The following is a 22,223-nucleotide window of genomic DNA, read 5'->3' on the forward strand; positions in this document are numbered from 1 at the left end:
ATTTAGGAGGATTTTGATTATTTTTTTATGAGGGGATTTTGCTGCGGGCTGCATCTTTCCACAAAAGCATCAATATCCTTCACAGAGAAAATAAGCGGGAAATCCTGCTCATGAAATGATAATGTGGACAGGGATATAAAATGCTGGCATATGTTTAATGGATAATATAAATAAACAGCATGGATGCAGACATATCCATGCATGATTGTGCTAAGAAGGACACACTATTATAATCCAAGAAAAGTAATATGTGGATAAAATATGTTTGTTTTCAATAGAACCCAGAGCCTGTCACAGAGCCAATGAGCTGAAAAACCTCTGAATCTTTTTCACTGTATTTATAACTTTCTTACCAGATTATGTTTCTTCTTAATTATCTCTACACAAAGGGCAGTCCTCTCTTAACAATTAACACAGTCATTTGAACTGACTCTTATTTAGTAAAACATTAATTCATAAAAATTACTGTATTCTTTAAAACTAGATATATTAAGTTTTTTTCTTTTTTCTTTTTTTATCTCTAGGACCAATTTCTCAATACTTAGGTCACTTAAAAAAATGAGAGAGAGAGAGAGAGAGAGAGAGAGAGAGAGAGAGAGAGAGAGAGAACAACAGCAGTCTTTTTGGACTAAAATGTGCATCATGTATCATTGCTTGGCATAAAAAAACGCTTTCAGTGACTAATAAATTACATGAATTCTTTTCTTACAATCACTGGCAAAACTCTACATTTTACATACTGTTTTCAAAACTCGTTTTGAATGCATTTTTGAATGTGAATTTCTCTCTCTCTCTCTCTCAACTGAGCTGATCTGTGATGAACATATTAAGAGAGATGTTGGTGTATAATAACATACTTTGAAACTAATAGAATTAGAGGTTTTCTTCAATGGCAAAGGAAATCAAATATCACCAAAATATCGAGGTGAATAGAAAATAATACAATGTGGTCAAGTTTAACAAACCTTCTACTGTTCCAGGCTGTGTGTAGCACCTGCATTTCTTTTTCGTTGCATTAAAGTATATTGCAGTTTATTTTTTTATAAAATACTTAATTTCAGCCTGTCAATAGTTTGAATTAGACATTTGCACTAAAGCAGATATTAAAGGATGAAAAAAAAAAAGTCTTGACTAACTTTAAGTGGACCCCAGGGGCAAAAGTAAAATGACGAATAACATCAAATGTCTTTAAACTAAGCTTTAACTAGTAACCTGCAGTGACAGGTAAGCTAGCAATACAACTGTAGACAGCTCATCTTCAAAAATGACAGTCACAGAAAGGTGTTCTTGTAAACCTACCTGTACTTTAATTTAATTAAAACAGCTTAATTTCAATGGGAAGTCTTTAGTATAGGCTTTATCAGTGACAGCCTTCAAGGTCTGGACATATCTTTTTTTTTTTCATTTTTTTTTTTCATGCCATTTAAAATAGTTTTTCAGTATGGCAAGGGGTGTAACATTTCCGTCACACGCTGGAGGCATTCGGCCAATCACAACGCAATGGATAGCTGGTCAATCAGAGCATACCTCGCTTTTCAGACTGATGAGCTTTGTAAAAAACGATGTGTTTCCGAAAGGCAGGGCATAGATGAGAAACAATAATGTACAGTATGTGGAAAATAATGTGTTTTTTGAACCTTAAACCGCATAAACACATTTCATTACACCAAATACACAAAATAATGTTTTTTTTTTTTTTTTTTTTGCAACATCATATGACCCCTTTAAAAGGGCTGAGGTTTGATGTTGTTGAATGTTCCCTCATCTATTTCACAGACACACCCATGGATCACACCAATGTTAATAGTGGCTGTCTGAAATATATTGTTCAGCATTCAGTGCTAATGCCTTGAGAGCAGGTATTAGCTTGGCTGATGTATATTTGTGGTATAGACTAATATCAATATTTTGAGCTATACATAATTTATACTGTGCGCTAAAATTAAGTGGACATTTTATAGCACAATATTTACTTACTAAAAATATTTAAAAACTTACATTTTGGAAATGACACAAGGAGGAACAAATACATCTGTTAATCTGCCAAGAGTCATTAATACTGGATATTTGTCCCTTTTGAAATAACTTATTTCTTTTTAGGTTATTCTGTTCAGACTGTACAAAAGTGCTTTGCACACACTTTTCAGGGCTTCGTAATAATCATATGTTTAAAGGCTTCATGGAAACACAAAGGAGGGGGGGGGGATTCAAAGTGGGTTTCCATAGAAACAGTTTTATCGCCACCAGAAAACTGGAGAGTCTTGGGATTCAGTACTTCCACTGTTCATCAGTTATTAACATTGTATTTAACTCTTTGTACAGTAGGATGAAGATTTTTGTTATGTGATTACGTTTAATATATCTAAAGCCAAATTACCAAGTCTTGGAGGAAGATAATTAAAAAAACTGGAAAAAGAGTAGTTGAGACTTTCTGTGGATTGTTGACCAAATGGCAGTGAATAGCACTAATATAATATGCGAACATGTACAGTAGCCAGTATAATTACTGGCATGTTTTTAGTCACCAAGTTTTTTTTTTGTTTTGTTTTTTTTTGATAGCATTGTTAAATCAAAACCTCATATTGCTGGCCAACCATAGTGATATGTCCATTTCCAAACAACCAACAGGACAAACAGGATATTCCAAAATAAAACTTATACTTAACAAATAGAATATGATTTTAAAAACCGATAACCACTTAAAAAGAGCTTTAAAAAGATTTTCAAATTGCTTTTTATCCTATAGGATACACACTGACACCATACTGGTTTTACCAACCTTGCCAAACAGCATGTTTACAATTATACTTCATTGCTGATCAATATAACACAATCAATTATGTGCACTCAAAGGCCATTGAGATACCCCATGCCTTCTATTATATCAACTCGCCTTAACAGGATGTGGTATCTTTCTAAATGAATAAATAGTGCAATGTCCCATTTTCTTGTGCATGCACTGTTTTTAAAGGAATAATTCACCCCAAAATCAAACAAAGTTTGTTTCCTTATCAGAACAGATTTGGAAAAATATAACATTTGCTCACCAATGGATCCTCAGGTTGTCGTCAGAATGAAAGTGCAAACAGCTGATAAAATCTAGCATACTGGCTGTTTATTAGTATTTATAAAGCACACATTAATGCTTTATTCTGCATGACCATGAATTAGACCAATACTTAAAATCAAAAAAAAAAAAAAAAACTACCTTACTAACTATTAAAAAAAGCAGCAAATTAGGAGTTTATTGAGGCAAAAGTCATAGTTTATAGTGAGAATCCACAAAATGTGTCTCCTGATTCAGGCGAGATGACTTTCAATTTAAATTTGAAGTTAAAAACTGTTGAAGTTAAATACATATTTGGTTATTACAAACATACAGCTGTCTGCTTCACAAAATGTTAATTGATGGACTGGAGTGGTGTGGATTACTTGTGGATTACTGTGATGTTTTATCTGATGTTTGAATGCTCAATCTGACGGCACCCATTCACTGCAGAGCATCCACTGACAAGCAAGTGATGTAATGCTACATTTTTCCAAATCTGTTCTGATGAAGAAATAAAATCATCTACATCTTGGATAGCTTGAGGGTGAGTACATTTCCAGCCAATTATAAAACTATTCAGAGGACATACTTAACATCAAAATGCACTTTTAACTGCAACCCAGGCTAAAGACAATGTAAGATTAAAAATAGCAGATGAGATAACTTACCGGTCGTTTCAACAATACCCTCCAAAATCACGACTATTTCGAACTGTTCAGTCTGCATGGATCGCTGTGAGAGCTCATAGAAGGGGCTCTTGGTGTCAATCACATGACAGATTGTGAGTGGTGACACAAGAAAGAGTTGGTCCGCTCCGGTGCTAAAGCCCACATCCAGCTCCAGCTGATCCAGGGGGAGGAACTCACCCTCGGGCGTCTGTCGGGACTGCAGGAGCGAAAAGAGCGGAGATGGGGCGTAAAAATGGCTTTAGACACTCTATGGTGAATTGAGCTGTGAGGATAGACAGCCAGGCATCAAAGGACAGACAGGTAGGACATCAAATAAAAGCTCAATGTATAAAATAAAGAACTGCTATTTTTAAATTAATCACAAGTTACCAAGACACTATGCAGCAAGACTTCATGTTATTGTATAAAATTTTGGCAGCATTTCTGGCCAGCATACTTAAATATAGGCCTGCACAGAATCAAGGCAGCCGTTGGGCTTGAGAACCTATTTTCTGATTAACTATGCTGTTACAATTGACATATTTAACATTTAAATGAATAAGGTTCTTTCTCACTCGCTTTTAACTATTTTTAATGAAAAGAGACATTGTCATGATGCACAGCCAAGTATTATCTAAGTCTGTCAATGAACAACAGAGATCAGGGTAACACTTTCCATTACAGTGCCCATGTTACAGGTATTTCACTATTTCACATATTCAATAGTAATATCATTAACAAAGTTTAGCAGCTGTAGAAAGCAATAGTAGGTATGGAATTTTTTTTTTTTTTTTTTTTTTTTTTTTTAATATATGTCCCCCCAAAATTGAAATATGACATAATTTACTCACACTCATGTTGTTCCAAACCTGTATGACTGTTTTCCCTTTATGGAACAAAATAGTTATTTTGTAGAATGTTATTAACCAAACAGTTTTGGTTCCTATTGACTTCCATAATATAGACTTCCACACACACACACACAAAATGGAAGACAATGGATACCAAAACTCTTTGATTACCAACATTCTTCAAAATATTTTTTGTTAAGTTCCACAGAAAATAGGCACTATTATCTTTTTTTAGAGAAGCTTTACAGCTGATTTGTATTCGTTTCATAACTGAAGAACTTTACAACATTAATACTATTATTTTCTTGCTTATTACTGTGAAGTTGCATTCAAACATTCTGTATTGGATAAATAAATCAACTTGACAGGTTTAGAACATCATGAGGGTGATTAAATGAGGGGGGTGGACTATCCCTTTAATATTTGTTTCACCAATACTAATATAAATAAGTATGAAAACAAAAGATTTGTTACATTGTCCATGTTAGACCTATTAGTGCATGTGTAAACTAAACTCTCATCCTAACCATACAGTAGGTACATGCAGTTAATTAATATTACTCAGTACTTAAATGTATAATTACACTGTAACAAGGACACTGTAAAATAAAATGTAACCCATAAACTCTATAGGTGGACAAAAGGCAGACCCTTACCTTGAGTAATTTACACCGAATCTGGGCTGAAACCATGTGGCTATTGCGCAGATTTCCCACCCTGAACATCAGCGTAAGTTTACCGTCACGCATGGAGATGGCTGCGTTTTCACTAAACATCAGTGTCTCTGCCCTCTTCTTGGGTTGAGACATCTTAATAAACATACAGCCTATTAAAAAGGCATCCACTATGGAGCCCAAGATGGACTGAAACAGGAAGAGAATGATTCCTTCTGGACATTTATCAGTGATGTATCTGTGGCCATATCCTATAGTGGCCTCTGTCTCAATAAAGAAGAGGAAAGCAGAGGGAAAGTTATAGACGTTGGCCACGCATGGTGTGTACTTCTCATCATGGGTTCGGTACAGGTCCCCTCTGATGTATGCGATGACCCACCACATCGAAGCCATGAATAACCAGGCTACTGTGTATGTGAGGATGAAGATGAAGAGGTTCCATCGCCATTTGAGGTCTACTAAAGTTGTGAATAAGTCTGAGAGATATCTGCTGGTCTCTCCACCCAGGTTTCCATGCTGGACGTTGCATCGTCCATTCTTGTCGACAAACCGCTGTCGTTTCCTCCTCTTGTCTTTCTGATGGCTGGAAGATGTGGTGGTCACTACCTGATAGTCGCTTCCAAATTTCTTACGAAGAGCAGACATTTTATCCTGCAGAGACAGAAGTGAAGCTAACTTGACTGTCTGATATTTTTGCAGTGTATTAGATCTGTCATGACCTTTTCACTGGATGAAGATGTTATAAGTAAAAACAAAAGCATAAAAAAGACCAATGCTGTTTGTCACTTGAATAAGTTGTCACATAGGCTTTATCTCAATAATTACTGTAGCAACTTTTGACTCAGAACTCTAAGAATAATTCCTAAATAATTACATTTATGTAATTGCTGGTGGTTAAACAAGTGAACACAAAACACACTGGCTACATTTCAACAAAGGTCAACATTACAATGTAGATATTAACTGAAAGACTGATATGTCAGTTATAGTACTATTATTTTGTTGAATAATTAGAATTTCTCCAATACAGTAGCTTTATAGGTTACATTTCATTTTAAGATGTCCCTGATATAGTGTAAACACACAAATAAGCAGTGCAAAATATTACATAACAAACTGTACTTACTTAAGGTTTAGGGTCAGGTTTGAGATTAGTTGCTTTTAATTATGCATAATTTACAGTTTTTACTATAGTAAGTATGAGCAATGAGAACACTGTATAATAAACTGTTACAGTTTTACATTTTGTTTGCTTTTTCCTCATTGGCTGTTTTATTAATTTCCTTTGCTTAGTAATTACTTTATTGTGTACATTTTGCTGTAACACCATTATGATTTTGTGGAAGATAGCTTTTGTGCTTAAGATAAAGTGAGAGTTAAAGTGTTAATGGACAGCAGATTCTATGGTTATAGCTGTAATTAACGTACTGTATCTTGGCAAGTATGTTCAATAGCTTTTTTATTATTTATTTATTTATTTATTTATTTATTTATTTATTGTAGTCAACACATATTGACTTCAAAACTAAACCCGCAGTACCCTGAGAAATGGTCAGCATAGATTGTGACAAAAGCCCCGGTTTTATGAAAATATGAAGAATAAGAGGAGAAGAAGAGAAGACAATAATCTTACCTATATTTCACCATACGGGGATGTTTTCCTCTGTTCTCATTACCTGCGTTCTGTCATTTCAGACTAAAGCGTAGTTTAAGGGGAAACAATAGTTTATTTATTTTCTGAAACGGTGTAACGATACATGTTTCCTCGTTGGGGCTGAAAGCAGAGACGCAGGAAACTCTCCACAGGCGCTGTCCAGCAGCTCGGGTGCTGAAACACACGGTATGTCTTCACGCATCTGTTCATTCGTGTTTCACAAACCCTAGCTCAAAGTTGTGGATGATTTTCGTCAGTCTCATCACAGATGAACACAGTCCGAACAAAGATGAGCGAATCCTTCCGTCCAGCGATTTGCACAACAACTGATGGGTTCAACAACTAGTCTAGATGCTTTCTCAACACCTGGAAGGTTTTTTTTCACCTCTGTCTGCTCGGCTGCAGAACATACGCAACTTAACAAGATTACGTTGCTCGGAGCCTTTGTGTTAAAGCCAAACTGATGGTTATCAGTTCCTCCGGACGAGCCTCAGACAGTTAGATTTACAGTATGTTTCCTTCCGAAACCCAATGCTCACCCGTTCCAGCGTTATCGAGCTTGTTTCAAGGAAATCAAACAAAAATTCCATTCATTTCATCTAGGTCGTGTCCTTCGGACTCTCAGAGTGAGTGTGCGAGGCAGCCCTTTGTCTCTTCAGTTCTCCTGAGCGCTGAGCATTTCTCTCGCCGCGTCTGAAGCTCCTCACAGGATACTGAGGTGTGTATCATTCATCAATAGAGGGCGGAACTTCACAATCACAATTCACGTTTGTTGGCTAAGGGAGTTATACTCACCAGGAATTTGACTGCAGGGTTATATCTCAAACAATCAATGTACCGCACACATTAGTACATTTATTAATATAGAAAATACAATAAAATACACAACACTGCATACAGTACAATAGGATACAGTTCGCATATACTGTTGTAAATAATGCAATAAACATAATTACTAACTTAGTCAACATGAATTCAAAATAGACCCTTTTTTAATACATGTTCCTGATCTTTGTGTATAATTAATCAGCATGTTATAGAGATCGTTTTAACTAAGTCTGGCTTCCCCTCTTTGCGCAGCAAATTATTGTTTCTGGTTACACAACAAAGCAAACACAGTAAGGTCCAAAACCTTTGAGTCAGATAGAAAATATTTGATTTACTGTCTGTTGTCAAATTGCTATAATCTTTCTTTTGTCAAGATCAAACACCTTGTTGTATGTGTGTGTATCTATTTATAACTTGTTTGGATGTCAAATGTAATTTACCCATCAAAGAAGAGTGATGACCAGCCACCTGCCTGACATATCGCTGTAGTCTACCTGCCTAATTTGATTTGTGTTGACAGTCTGATTTACTGAGGCCTTGGGAGGATATAGATGCACATTGAAAATTCTCAACACTTTCTCTAAACAGAAAAGCTCTTTGGATTGTACCTAAGTGAGATAGTCAGCTGAAGAAATGTATTCTAGAAGTGAGTCATTTGCAAGTTAGTGTTGTGAAGGCATAAATAATATTGTCCATACATCATTCTAATTTATCAAGGCAGTAATAGCATTTTTACACTCTAAAGCTGCTCTCTCTCTCTCTCTCTCTCTCTCTCTCTCTCTCTCTCTCTCTGTTGGAAGTGTGTGTGTGTGTGTGTGTGTGTGTGTGTGTGTGTGTGTTGTGGGTGTGTGTGTGTGTGTGTGTGTGTGTGTGTGTGTGTGTGTGTTATTATGCGTGTAAGCATGAAAATTTAAATGGCTTGTGTCACAAATCAAAACAAATTTTCCATTCCACTACACCTAGAAAAATGAGCAGCTCCTCCCATCATTCAAGGTTAAATAGATTATTGATCTGTGCTTGTTAAAGCAAGACAGTTTCCTTTAAAACCACTGAAACTGACTCAGAGATTTAAAGGAGAAGCTACTGGAAATAGTAATAACAGTAAATAATATCAGTGTTGTCTTTAGATCAAAGAGCTCACAAAGATAAAGAATGATTTCTCTGATTTTCTCTCTCTCTCTCTCTCTCTCTCTCTCTCTCTCTCTCTCTCTCTTTCTCTCTTTAGATTCAGAATAAAGAAGCCTCACTGACATGCCGTTTTTGTTGTTGTTGTTGTTTTGTTGTTGTTGTTGTTTTCACAGAAACATTATCACAAAGGTTATTTTTCAGTAACTAGAAGGTTTTGAGTCAAAAGTTGAATTACTCAAATGCCAGTTTTCTCTAGAAATGTTTCAGTATTAAACTATTAAAACACCAAAATGGTCTTTCCCTTTGGCACAGCCTGACCTGCATTTCGCTCAGAATGCCCCTTTTTGTTTCACCTTGCCCTTTTGTATTTTGTCTTTGTCTCTCGCCGCCACAGTATGCATTTATTTTGTATATTTGAATGGTAATTTAAGCGACAAAATATGATGACATAACTTTTCAAACTGCTGTTACAAAACTGAATAATTTGCCCACCTTAGCAACAATATATGGCTCCTTCAGTATACAAATAATGGATCGTATTCATAGCATTGTAGGAAAACCAGCCTGCTGAAATATCAGTTTTTTAAATCAGATTGTTTATTGTCTGTTGACATATCACACTTTTCCCAGAGTGTTTATGTATAGACATGTTCCAAGCCAGTTTAGCAAATTTTCTCAGTCTGCCCTTGAATGGATCAGTATCAGTACAGAAGACAGCAGGAACAATTCTTCACCACATTCTTATTAAAAAAAAAAAAAAAAAAAAAAAAAAAAAAAAAACGGGTGTCTGCAATTAAAAAATGTTCATACTTTTGAATGTGATGAAAAAAGTTGCCACATCATTTATCACAAGAGCTGTCCACTTGCACCACGATTAACATTTAACGACTGTTGCATTATTTAATGGGATAATTTCAAGGAATATTTTGATTTCAGTTATATACAGATATATCCAATTAGTATTCAGATTCTCCTGGCCTTTTCCTTTCATTCAGAGATAACGAACTTTCCCATGGCCAGTCTTCTAAATCTTAAATATGGCGAGTTGTCAGATAAGAAGAGCAGCAGCTTCAGGGTACAGAAGCGTTAGTGGTTATTAATGAGTTCCGGGTGAGAGCGGGTCAGTGTAACGGCTGCTCTTCCATTCCTTAATGAGCACAAGAGGTTCTGTTTGTCCTGAGTCTCTGCTATTGGTAGACTCTAAACAAAAGAAATTCACACCAGTGTTGGAGCAATTTAAGATCAGAGTCGAGTCTGATGCCAGCAAGGTATTTCTGAGCTCCAGAGAGAAAAAAAAAGCAGAGTGACACATAGAGCATTAGCTATTGTTTTTCGTAAACAAGCTTTGCTCCAGAGCTTTGTGAACTACGCAAATGTACAAAATTCATTCTTGTCAGATTGCACAGGCTGTTTCAAAATGTAGCCTTTACATTATGAAGTAATATTATTTTGTAATAATATTCAAAGTGTCATTAAGATAAGTCTCATTTATCTGTATTATAATCATTTATCCATAAATATATCCATATTCTCAAAACAGATACATTTTTTTAATAAAGTCAAACTCCAAGTAATCCATGTAAAAATCAAACTCCAAGTAATCCATGTAAAAATGCATCAAATGGACGCGTTTGACCACTGTTTCAGAGTTTCATAATTTTAACAGTAAAACCCTGTTAATTGGTTAACGGTAAGTTCCCTTGTTCTATACAATGAACAACTGTATTATATCTTCTGGGACATTTAATGTAATTTTACAGTAAAATACTGTTAAATGTTTTTGGAAGTAAAAAAAAAAAGAACAATACAACTTTTCATTTACAGTGAATTATTGACATTAAATTGACATTCCCTGAATTCTCTGTGCGACAGATGATATTTGACGATTGAAATTAAATAACCTTTCCTTTCTTCTCTTATTATTTTTATTATTATTATTTTATCAGTTTTGTACATTAGGTTTTTATGTTACATTTTATGTTGTTAAATTAATGTTTATTGCATTAATTTAGTTTCATTTGTGTGTTACCATGGTGTTTTGTATTTGTGTGTATGACTGTGCATCATCTATCCATTAGTATTAAACCTCAGCCTCAGCCTGTGGAAAAGCAATTTGTGATGATTCATCATGTAATTATTATTTTTTCTTTAACACCTGTGTTTTTAAGGTGATCGTTAGTATATTACAAAGATAAATACAAAAAAAAAAGAGTAATTTGGCACATTAACATTATTGCAGTTAATGAAATAGCCTTTATAGTTTTAACTGTAAATGGTAAAGTTCTGGAAACCACGGTTGCTTTTATTGTTGTTGTTTCATGGATTTTAAGTAGTAGTAGACTTAAGGGCAGCCCAGTAGGGTTGGGAACAGACCATGTTTGCATTTTTATCATTCTAATTATATGACCAGCACCTGTATATATATATATATATATATATATATATATATATATATATATATATATATATATATATAATTATTATATATATATATATATATATATATATATATACATACAGGTGCTGGTCATATAATTAGCATATCATCAAAAAGTTGATTTATTTCACTAATTCCATTCAAAAAGTGAAACTTGTATATTACATTCATTCATTACACACAGACTGATATATTTCAAATGTTTTATTCTTTTAATTTGGATGATTATAACTGACAACTAAGAAAAATCCCAATTCAGTATCTCAGAAAATTAGAATATTGTGAAAAGGTTCAATATTGAAGACACCTGGTGCCACACTCTAATCAGCTAATTAACTCAAAACACCTGCAAAGGCCTTTAAATGGTCTCTCATTCTAGTTCTGTAGGCTACACAATCATGGGGAAGACTGCTGACTTGACAGTTGTCCAAAAGACGACCATTGACACCTTGCACAAGGAGGGCAAGACACAAAAGTTTATAGCAAAAGAGACTGGCTGTTCACAGAGCTCTGTGTCCAAGCACATTAATAGAGAGGCGAAGGGAAGGAAAAGATGTGGTAGAAAAAAGTGTACAAGCAATAGGGATAACCGCACCCTGGAGAGGATTGTGAAACAAAACCCATTTAAAAATGTGGGGGAGATTCACAAAGAGTGGACTGCAGCTGGAGTCGGTGCTTCAAGAACCACTACGCACAGACGTATGCAAGACATGGGTTCCAGCTGTTGCATTCCTTGTGTCAAGCCACTCTTGAACAACAGACAGCGTCAGAAGCATCTTGCTTCAAAAAGGACTGGACTGCTGCTGAGTGGTCCAAAGTTATGTTCTCTGATGAAATGAAATTTTACATTTCCTTTGGATATCAGGGTCCCAGAGTCTGGAGGAAGAGAGGAGAGGCACACAATCCACGTTGCTTGAGGTCCAGTGTAAAGTTTCCACAGTCAGTAATGGTTTGGGGTGCCATGTCATCTGCTAGTGTTGGTCCACTGTGTTTTCTGAGGTCCAAGGTCAACACAGCCGTATACCAGGAAGTTTTAGAGCACTTCATGCATCCTGCTGCTGACCAACTTTATGGAGATGCAGATTTAATTTTCCAATAGGACTTGGCACCTGCACACAGTGCCAAAGCTACCAGTACCAGGTTTAAGGACCATGGTATCCCTGTTCTTAATTGGCCAGCAAACTCGCCTGACCTTAACCCCATAGAAAATCTATGGGGTATTGTGAAGAGGAAGATGTGATATGCCAGACCCAAGAATGCAGAAGAGCTGAAGGCCACTATCAGAGCAACCTGGGCTCTCATAACACCTGAGCAGTGCCCACAGACTGATCGACTCCATGCCACGCCACATTGCTGCAGTAATTCAGGCAAAAGGAGCCCCAACTAAGTATTGAGTGCTGTACATGCTCATACTTTTCATGTTCATACTTTTCAGTTGGCCAAGATTTCTAAAAAACCTTTCTTTGTATTGGTCTTAAGTAATATTCTAATTTTCTGAGATACTGAATTTGGGATTTTCCTTCGTTGTCAGTTATAATCATCAAAATTAAAAGAAATAAGCATTTGAAATATATCAGTCTGTGTGTAATGAATGAATATAATATACAAGTTTCACTTTTTGATTGGAATTAGTGAAATAAATCAACTTTTTGATGATATTGTAATTATATGACCAACACCTGTATATATATATATATATATATATATATATATATATATATATATATATATATATATATATATATATATATATATATATATATATATAATTTCTAGCTACTTTGTGGCAATGCGTCATACACAGCACACACACACACACACACACACACACACACACACACATACATTCACTCACTCAAAGTAAAACAAACACATCACATTTCCTGGCAAGGCCTCCCATTTTATCTTGATCTTTGTAATGCTCAAAAACAGTCAGTTACAAATGTAATTTAACCGCTCTTATCTCTGAGATTCGCTCTTAAGTGGTGCATAAGGGCAGTCTGAACTGGAGCAGTCCCCTCTGAGCTCGGCAGCATATGGCGAGGAGCATCTTGCTATTTATGGCCAGCCTCCTGCAGGAGCTGTGACAAGGGACTCTTCCAGCACAGCTCCAGCAGAACAATTATTTTAATTGTGCAGATTATCTCCCATCAGCGAGGAGCAATTAATGCATTTTAAACTTGCACTGTTAACACAGCAGCCAAAAAAATCTTCCAGAGATGAGGGGGTGCAGTGGGTGAAGAATGGTTTTGCAGTACAGACAAGCTTTGTAGATTATATATTAGATTCTGTCAGAAATATGTTATGAAGTAATTGTCAGACAAGAAAAGATCATTAAATAAAGACACATTGATTTAGCTAAACAATAAAACAAAAATAGAACTGGTGCTTGTGGAAAACTGCACCACAATGTGCCACAATGCTAAACAGGTGTTCTTAAGATGTGGTCACATTAGTGAAATTTTGCATGCAAAAACAGGTCCAGTGTCTATTGTCATTAGTGTAACAATGTATGAAGCACAGCGCATGCATAAGTCACTTTCCGCTGGTCAGTGTGGTGAATTAGCATGACCAACTTGAACATAAACTAAATCTGCATCTGTAACTTTTCCTTCCTCACACAAAACTCCTGATTGCTCAGATTCCTATTGGCATGACTGGATTTCTCCTACAAAATGTTGCAGAACAATGGTAAATGTGACTATACCTTTAGTGGTTGGAGGTCACTCAAGTCTATCTGATATTCTAATTTCTAGATATGCTTTGATTCACTTCATGTATAAGGAAATGTTTCACTCACCAGGAAAAGCAACTAAACACTTCACTTGTCAAGCCATATAATTTGAGGGATCATTTATGTCAGTAGCAAACACCACTAATTAGGTCTCTATCACTCTGGGGCAGAACACTCTGATTGGCTACTCCAGTTCTATTTATTTCTGTATTCGGTTTGCCACCCCATTTCTATTTATTTCCAATCTTTGACAAATCCTATCAGAGCAATGACCCCTTATACTTCCTTCCTAAAACTGATACTCTGCTCTCCAGAGAGCAGGGAAAAAGATTTGTGTAACCCATTTCATAAAAATAGTCGGGTTAAGGGCTGATGGGGGATCTTGTATTTATCTTATTAATATAATCAGCAAGGAATGGGGACACAAAATGACTGAGTTCAATTCTCTCGCAGCACTTCCATGCAGGGTCACTCAGCCAATCACTCCAGACAATCATCCTCTCGTTTCCCACCATGTGCCTTAATCACTCTCATCAGAGTTATTGCATGAGGTTGTTTGCCTCCATTGTGAGCTCAGGGAAGGTCTATTAGAGTCTATTTTCTTTAGTGCCTCTCAAAGCCTGGTGGGGTATTGTGGGACTAGCTATTTCTCAGATATTGGAATCTGTTGTTCTGTTGTGAATGTATTGATTACCAATAACAGGTTTCTGTGTCCCAATTTCTCATCTTAATGCTGTAGAAAGCCCATTAACGATCTTGTTTGAACCTTTATTGACTGTTTTGTTGATACCCTATCTAAATATATTAAAATTTTGCAGTCTTGAAACCAATTAAATGATCAGACTATTTTCTCAGACACCTGTTAGTGAGTAAAAGACACTGCATCCATAGCAAATTATTTTTGGGTAGAAAACTTCCCCATGTTGCAGATTCATTCATGGAGTTGTGTGAACAAACCATGCCATTACAGTGCAGTTACGGTGTTTACATGTCTGTTTATTGCGATTAATCTGATCTATGTATTGCGGTTACATAAGGTAAAGTTTAATTACAATATTGCCTAAATCTCACTATAATCACATTATGATGGTGCTTGTAAACATATTCATTGCAATGTGGCCAACCAGTGTCAGTTGCATCACTTAAATCAGATGAACGCTTCAGAATCTCACTGGAAGTAGTAAGTCATCCAGATTCTTTTTGGCTACTATATACAGTAGTAGAGTGTTCGATATAGAGAGTTCGAATGCAGTCCAAAATTCAGTAGAAGTGTAACATGGCTTATTTTTCTGTTTTTACATTGCACAGCATTCACTATAGCACCCAGGGGGAATTCACTAAGAACAAATTTGTGCTCACTGTCATTTATTTCCCATCTTTCAGTTCTAAATATGTGAGGTTGTTGAATACATCAGATTAACACCCTCTGGCATACGTTACTTAGACTGTACAGCATCATCATTTTATAAACTTTTAGATTTTGCTATTATATATAAACATTTTTAGCCACATTTTTAATTAAATTACATACCGTCTGGCTCCATTCTGGTTTGACAAATCAGTTCCTGATGGTTAAACATCAAACCAACCCCCACCCAAAAGAAAAATCCAATATGAAAATACCTGGCTAGGAAAACACTGCATGAGGAAATGGCTCAGCAGTCTTCATGAAATTCAAAGTGGGCTACTCTTGGAGTAACAGCCACACTGTGGTCCCTATCCACAGCTGTTATTCTGCTTTTAGTGAGCAGTTTGTCTATCACAGTGCCCAAAGAACCAATGATGTTTGGTGTTTTTGGTAGACTGTGAACTGATACACTCTGTGTGACAGTATTATATTCATTCAGAGTACACAGAAATGGTAGTGCTCATTTTAAGAATGAGTCTCATTTTCATATTGGAACAAGGGTATGATTTTGCCACAGTGAGGATTTAGAGAAAGTGTCCAGCTGTAATCCCACTGTCGCTCAGGATCTGCCCTTCCCATAAGACTCACGCTTGTAACACCCACTAATTAAAATTATTTTGTTCTCTGGAGTAACCGAACCACAAGCCCCCACCCCAATTAAGAGCAGCAACATTTCTGAGATCAGCGGGAGAGACTGACCTGCCTGGGTTTCTTTTACAATCATCTCAAATTTATGAAACCACAATACCTAAGGGAGATACACACACAGACGCACACACACAAATAAATCACAAAATGTTCAGATGCTGTATTTTTAATCATGTCTCCCTCTGCCTTTCACTGTCTCTCTCTCTGGAGAAATAATCTCCAGCAGTTATTTTGCAGTGTTATTTAAAGAAACACAAAACATGTCTAAACATGAAGCAAACAGTCTGATTTAGAGAGGAGGTCTGTCAGTTTGTCTGCTGATCTCACCTACTTAATATGTTTTAGATGTCACATCGGGTCACATCTGACACCAACTGGCAACTTCAGAAAAGGAAAATATAGGATAATCAAAGATGTTTTTTATAGAATTTTTTTTTTTTTATTATTATATGTAAGCGACACCCGTGTGTGTGTGTGTGTGTGTTTGTGTGTGTGTAAGTACATGCAGTATGTACTGTAGTACATATGAAAATGCATATTTTTCAGTTGAAGAGAACTTATACAATTAATATGGGCTGCTTTTGGTGCTTCACACTTCATTGGTCATTTTGTGTTTCAAGAATGAGGTCCAAGGTTAAGAATACGCTACATAAATGTAAAATGTTTTTTTATATATATATTTAACAACATACCTACAATAGTGAAAGATGATTTCCCTTTTTGATCACATCTTCCCTCAGGTAGATGGCATGTTTTCTTGCTTGGCTGGATGTTGAAAACATGCCATCTACCTCATGAAAGACCGGTTCTGTCAACTCGCTCCCTATTGAACAATGAATACTTAAAATCCTGCTTATTACTTAAAGCCCTGGGCCCTGTTCCCCAAAACGTTCTTATCGCTAAGTAGTTCTTAACCTATTCCTTAACCTCTCTCTTAACGTTATGGCACGATTCCTGACACGTTCGTACGCTAAGTATATCTTCTGTAAGTCACACTTTTGTAAGGTTGGTCTGGGCCATTCGTAAGCTCTCTCTTAGCGTTGTTTGAGCTCAAGATGCTAGTCGCCACCACTGTGCAGCAGTCTTTAGAAATCAGCGCAGCGCAGTACAAGTCAAACTATGGTGTGTTGACAATGTTGTGGCTCAACAATGATTTTATGTTATGGACATTTTAAGACTAATAATAAAATATGTTCGCAATGGATACAGGCCTGTTTATGAAGTTGACTTTATTTGGTATCAGAACTAATATGGTGGTAATTAGCCTAGGCTATTTCGTACTGTCATTAAAGCGTTTAAATTGGCAATCATTTTTGATAATTAAAATCTGGCAAACAATTTGGCTCTAAATGGCTAAGATCTATAAATGGGTAAGCATGGTGGTGTCCAGTAAGCGACCAACTATGGCAGCGATCCATCATGTCTTTGTATTGAATCAAAGACGGCGCCGGCCGCGGAGCCGTGTATTCCATGGCGGAATTTTGCTTTAAGCCCTGAAGTCCAGCTGCTTGCAGCGCTAAGGTTTTTTGCTACAGGGAGCTTCATCGAGGTCGTGGGAGAGGGCTACGGCCTAAGCAAGACCTCGGTGTGGAAGTGCGTCCACACTGTCACCAACGCCCTTCTGCGCCATGCCGGGGATTACATCCGGGGAATTCTGATTGTAAAGTACCTTACCATTAATATAAAAGTGTATTACATAATTTTTAGAAGTCGTTAACCCCATGTCAAGGAGTGGCACAAGTGGCACAACGGGATAAGGAGGGTGGGTGATTAGCGAGGGATACCCGGTTCGTCTACACGTCACAACATACCGTGTGAACATATTACTGACGATTTAATAATTTAATTAATAGTCTATATTTTATGGATAACTTAAACTATGTTAAAATAAATGTTACTGGAATAATTTGAGGAATGTTTCATTTGCATAGAACGTGTTGTCTTTCTTAACGCCGTAATGCACATTTCGCGTGAAGTGGAAAATCGATTCCTGAGCAATCGATGCCAACTTATTCAGCACCTTCACTTGGGACAGCACCTTTGTAACGTCGAACGTAAGAGGCAGCGTGTAAGAAGCTTCCTAAGGGACACTTCGGGGAACACACTTAGGAACATAAACAACTTTGGTAAGATATATCTTTCGAGTCTTCTTAGCGCGCTAAGAGTGAGCGTTATCGGGGAACCAGGCCCTGAACGGTTTAGCTCCTCAATAGCTGAGTGAGCTCATATCACATTATAGTCCTTCACGTCCACTGCAATCTCAAGACTCTGGCCATTTGATAATACTTAGAATATCAAAATCAAATGCAGGTGGCAAATCCTTTTACTATTAAGCGCCCAAACTCTGGAATAATCTACCTAGCAATGTTCAGGAGAAAGACACACTCTGTCAGTTTAAATCTTGATTAAATAACCATCTCTTTAACTTGGCATACACATAATACACTGTCGCATTTCTATAATTCAAATCCACTAAATGATTGTTAAGCTGATTGTTATGGCATCTACAGTAATATTAGTCTCTTTCATTCATTCATTCTGAAGTCACCATAGCCATACAGATCCAGTCTGTATCCAGATCAGATGGTCACTGTAGCCACCCAGATCCAGTCGATATCCAGACCAGATGGAAGGTATGTCAACTGCTGAATGTCGGCAGAGATCATGTAAACTAGATGCGCCCCAAAGATAGATCCCCTGTGAAGACCTCGTCACCTCAAGGTGACTTGAGTTGGAGAGATGGCATTGCTAGATAGCGAACGTTAGCTTAAATAGTTTAAATAGTGTTTAGTTGTAATCGTTTCAATGGACACTTTGTGTCTGGATATTCTCCTGGAATTAACAGGCTCAGCATATAAAATTATATGTTGTTAAATAACATGGAACTGTATGTCAATGCCGCTTTCATCATTTATGGTGTTGCAATTATTTTGTTTCTCAGTTTCTGAAAACAACAAGGCAGGACAGGTTTCTGTGAGGGTCTCAAGTCTCTACCTATATATACCATAACATCAAATGACGTTTCCCCGGACGTTTACGAGCTGGCTAATCTTAATGCAGAAGTTCTAGAGAATGCACCGTGCATATAGTCCATTGCCGGTAGTGAGAGTCCTGCTTGCTGTGAAGCAGGAGCGACCAGCCAGCAGAGGATGCTGCTTATTCTTAAAGTTTTCATCGAATGGCTGTGTTCACAAATCAAACATTTGTCCAAAAAGAATGATTAATTTTCTGTTTAGAGTTTGTTATTCAAAATGGTCCAGGTGGTCACACGGCAAGTGCCTTAAATACGGAACAAACTGATTTCTGTATGGCTTTCATATACGGAACTCTTCTTTAATGCCTTAATCATGGGACAATTCCATATCATGGAAACAGTTAGGAAGATTAATAAGATTGTCCATCTATTGAGATGATCTCATGAACAAATAGTTTTGTGTGTGTGTTTGTGTGTGTGTGTGTGTGTGTGTGTGTGAGAGAGAGAGAGAGAGAGAGAGAGAGACAGAGAGAGAGAGTGAGTATTTTTAACCATACAGCTTCTGGGTCTTAGGACTCAGGTCTATGTGTGCATCATGCAGCATTATGAATAATACATATAATGTTCATGTACTCTTGTGTAGTCAGATCTTTGAGCAGACTTTATAAGGTTTAATCTATACCAGAGTAGCTCAAATCTGTTCCTGGAGGGCCTTACCTTTGATTTTCTAGGGATCCTGAAGATCTTGATGATATTGCTCAAGTGTGTTTCATTAGGGTTGAACTCTGCAGGGCATTGGCCCACCAAGGCAAGATTTGAGAAACCCTGGTCTATACTTTTTTCTGGTCATAAAAACAAAATATTGATGTCACATTACATGTCATTCTAACAATCTTAAATTAAGATGGATCAGACTTCACACAGAACAGAAGGCAAAGTGCTATAAAACATATCCTCTGCAATAAATGGTATGCAAATATATCTAGCATTGCTCAATTAGAGTTTCAGAAATCCTGCTGATGATAACAGATATCCAACTGATTTGATTATGGACTATGGAATTAATTCTGAACCCTTAAAGTCGGTACAGAATGTTAAGAAGGATATTAAGGCCATGTCTCCATGGAGAAATGGTGTTAAGGCTGGATACTCATGGTTAAGAGGGGGGTAATGCTGGGCTTCCATGATGAAAATGTTTTGGCACAGGAGAATGTTGAACAGCATCAGATGAAAGAAATGTGTCTAAACAGCCTTCTGATTTTGATTTTGAGCTTTTGTGTGACGTTTGCCGTGTGTGTGTGTGTGTGAAAGAAAAAAAAAAAAAAAAAAAAAAAAAAAAAAAAAAAAAAAAAAAAAAAAAAAAAAAAAAGAGAGAGAGAGAGCTGTAACTGGTGTGTGTGCTCCAACAAGACATTAAAGTGAAATCATGTGGTAATAAATGAATATTGACTGTGGTCACTTTATCTCTACAGTGTATATAGCATTGTAGGTGTGTGTTATTGTTACTGAAAAGGCGTCCACCGTCCCTTTGTTCTGGAGCGTAACACTGCACCCTATGAGGATCTACAGAGGTTTACGATGATATCATCTATCTCTCTACATCAAATCTTCTCAGTTATTGGCCCCATGCAACAGTTTGAAGAATACAATTTTGAAAATGTGTGTCCCTTTTTAAACACTCAATAGCTTTTAGTTTATATACTATGCACAAAAGCGACACATGCCAAAAGTAGGGGGCGGGAGATGTTTTAGCTAACTCCCTATAAACACAAGAATTGGCCGAAAGCAGCTTTTTGTAAGTTTATCTGAATTACAGAATCACACAAATTACAGCTCAGTTTTGGTCAATCTCGCCTCATTTCCGAAACCACTTACTGTACAGTAGATAATAGGGGTGTAAAAAATATTCAAACTGAACTGAAAAACCACACTACACCACCCACGTCATGTACCACAACAACGTACCGAACAACCCCTGCCCAAAAAGTGAATCAAATCATAAATCAGCCCTAGTAGATAGACAATTTATGATATTCTGTGCTTATCATATCGATAACAAGATGATACATTACACAACAATGATTTATTAGAGTAAACAGTTGTATTATATCAATCTATTAAACATGAGGTCATTTCAGACTTAAAAAAAGAAAGTACAAACGGTTGACATTAAGACCAGTACAAAGTCACACATTTTCAGTTTTTATGAAGTTGAAAAGAAAATACAGAAAAGTACAGACTGTAACATGCATGCGATGATAATAATGTAGAATAGCTCGTATTATTAATTAATTGAGATATACTTTCATAAGACTGCTCTAAATTGTGTGCAGTTGTAATTCTTTTAAACTAAATTCATTTTTCGATTAAACATATGCATGTTAAAATTATTAAATAACTAAGAGACAGATAACAAATCCTTATACCCCCTATTCAAGAATTAATATGAATGTATTTTTTTTATACATTAAACAGACATTGATAGAACATTGACAGAAAATGGTGGATGCATTAGATGTGTACATACAGTAGCAATGCATAGAGTTAACCATATATTTTGAACATATTTTATATACACCAAACAGTATCACTCACAATTTTTCCTCTGAAGTTTTTGGATTTCATCTTAAAAAAATATTTGCTTTAATATGTACATTAATCCTCAAAAAAGCCTAGTTCATAATTTGCATGGTTGTGTCCAGGATGTTATCAAAATTAACTGTTGTTTAAAAAGAACACACAGTAATAGCTTAAATTAAGCAAAATTAATAAACAGCTGTATGAATGTCTGTTTTTTTTTTGGGGGGGGGGGTAACATTTTACATTGAAGTTCCATTAGATAATGTTAGTTAATATATGAATTAACATAAACGAACCATGAACAGTACATTTACTACAGTATTTATTAATCTTTGTTAATGTTAGTTAAAGGGGTCATATGATGCTGCTAAAAATAACATTATTTTGTGTATTTGGTGTAATGAAATGTGTTTATGCGGTTTAAGGTTAAAAAAACACATTATTTTCCACATACTGTACATCATTGTTTCTCCTCCCCGCCTTCTGAAATGCGTTGATTTTTTCAAAGCTGTGGGTGTGCTGTGAATGGCCAGCTATCCAGCGCGTTGTGATTGGACGAATGCCTCAAGCGTGTGACGGAAATGTTACAC

General features: G+C 36.3%; 1 protein-coding gene across 1 annotated transcript in view; it reads right to left on the reverse strand.

The window, feature by feature from the left end:
• The window catches only part of kcnj3a (potassium inwardly rectifying channel subfamily J member 3a), a 48,900-nt gene extending 41,308 nt beyond the window's left edge, over positions 1 to 7,592 (reverse strand). Inside the window, exons 1-3 of the mRNA XM_042763110.1 lie at positions 6,876 to 7,592; positions 5,225 to 5,893; positions 3,718 to 3,934 (exon numbers count right to left, since the gene is read on the reverse strand). Coding sequence (XP_042619044.1) covers positions 3,718 to 3,934; positions 5,225 to 5,887 — 880 coding nt within the window. The 5' untranslated portion in view covers positions 5,888 to 5,893; positions 6,876 to 7,592. The remainder of the gene's footprint in view (positions 1 to 3,717; positions 3,935 to 5,224; positions 5,894 to 6,875) is intronic.
• Between the last annotated feature and the right edge of the window lie 14,631 nt (positions 7,593 to 22,223).

The sequence above is a fragment of the Cyprinus carpio genome, chromosome A9 (genome assembly GCF_018340385.1).
Source record: "Cyprinus carpio isolate SPL01 chromosome A9, ASM1834038v1, whole genome shotgun sequence".
Lineage (NCBI taxonomy): Eukaryota > Metazoa > Chordata > Actinopteri > Cypriniformes > Cyprinidae > Cyprinus > Cyprinus carpio.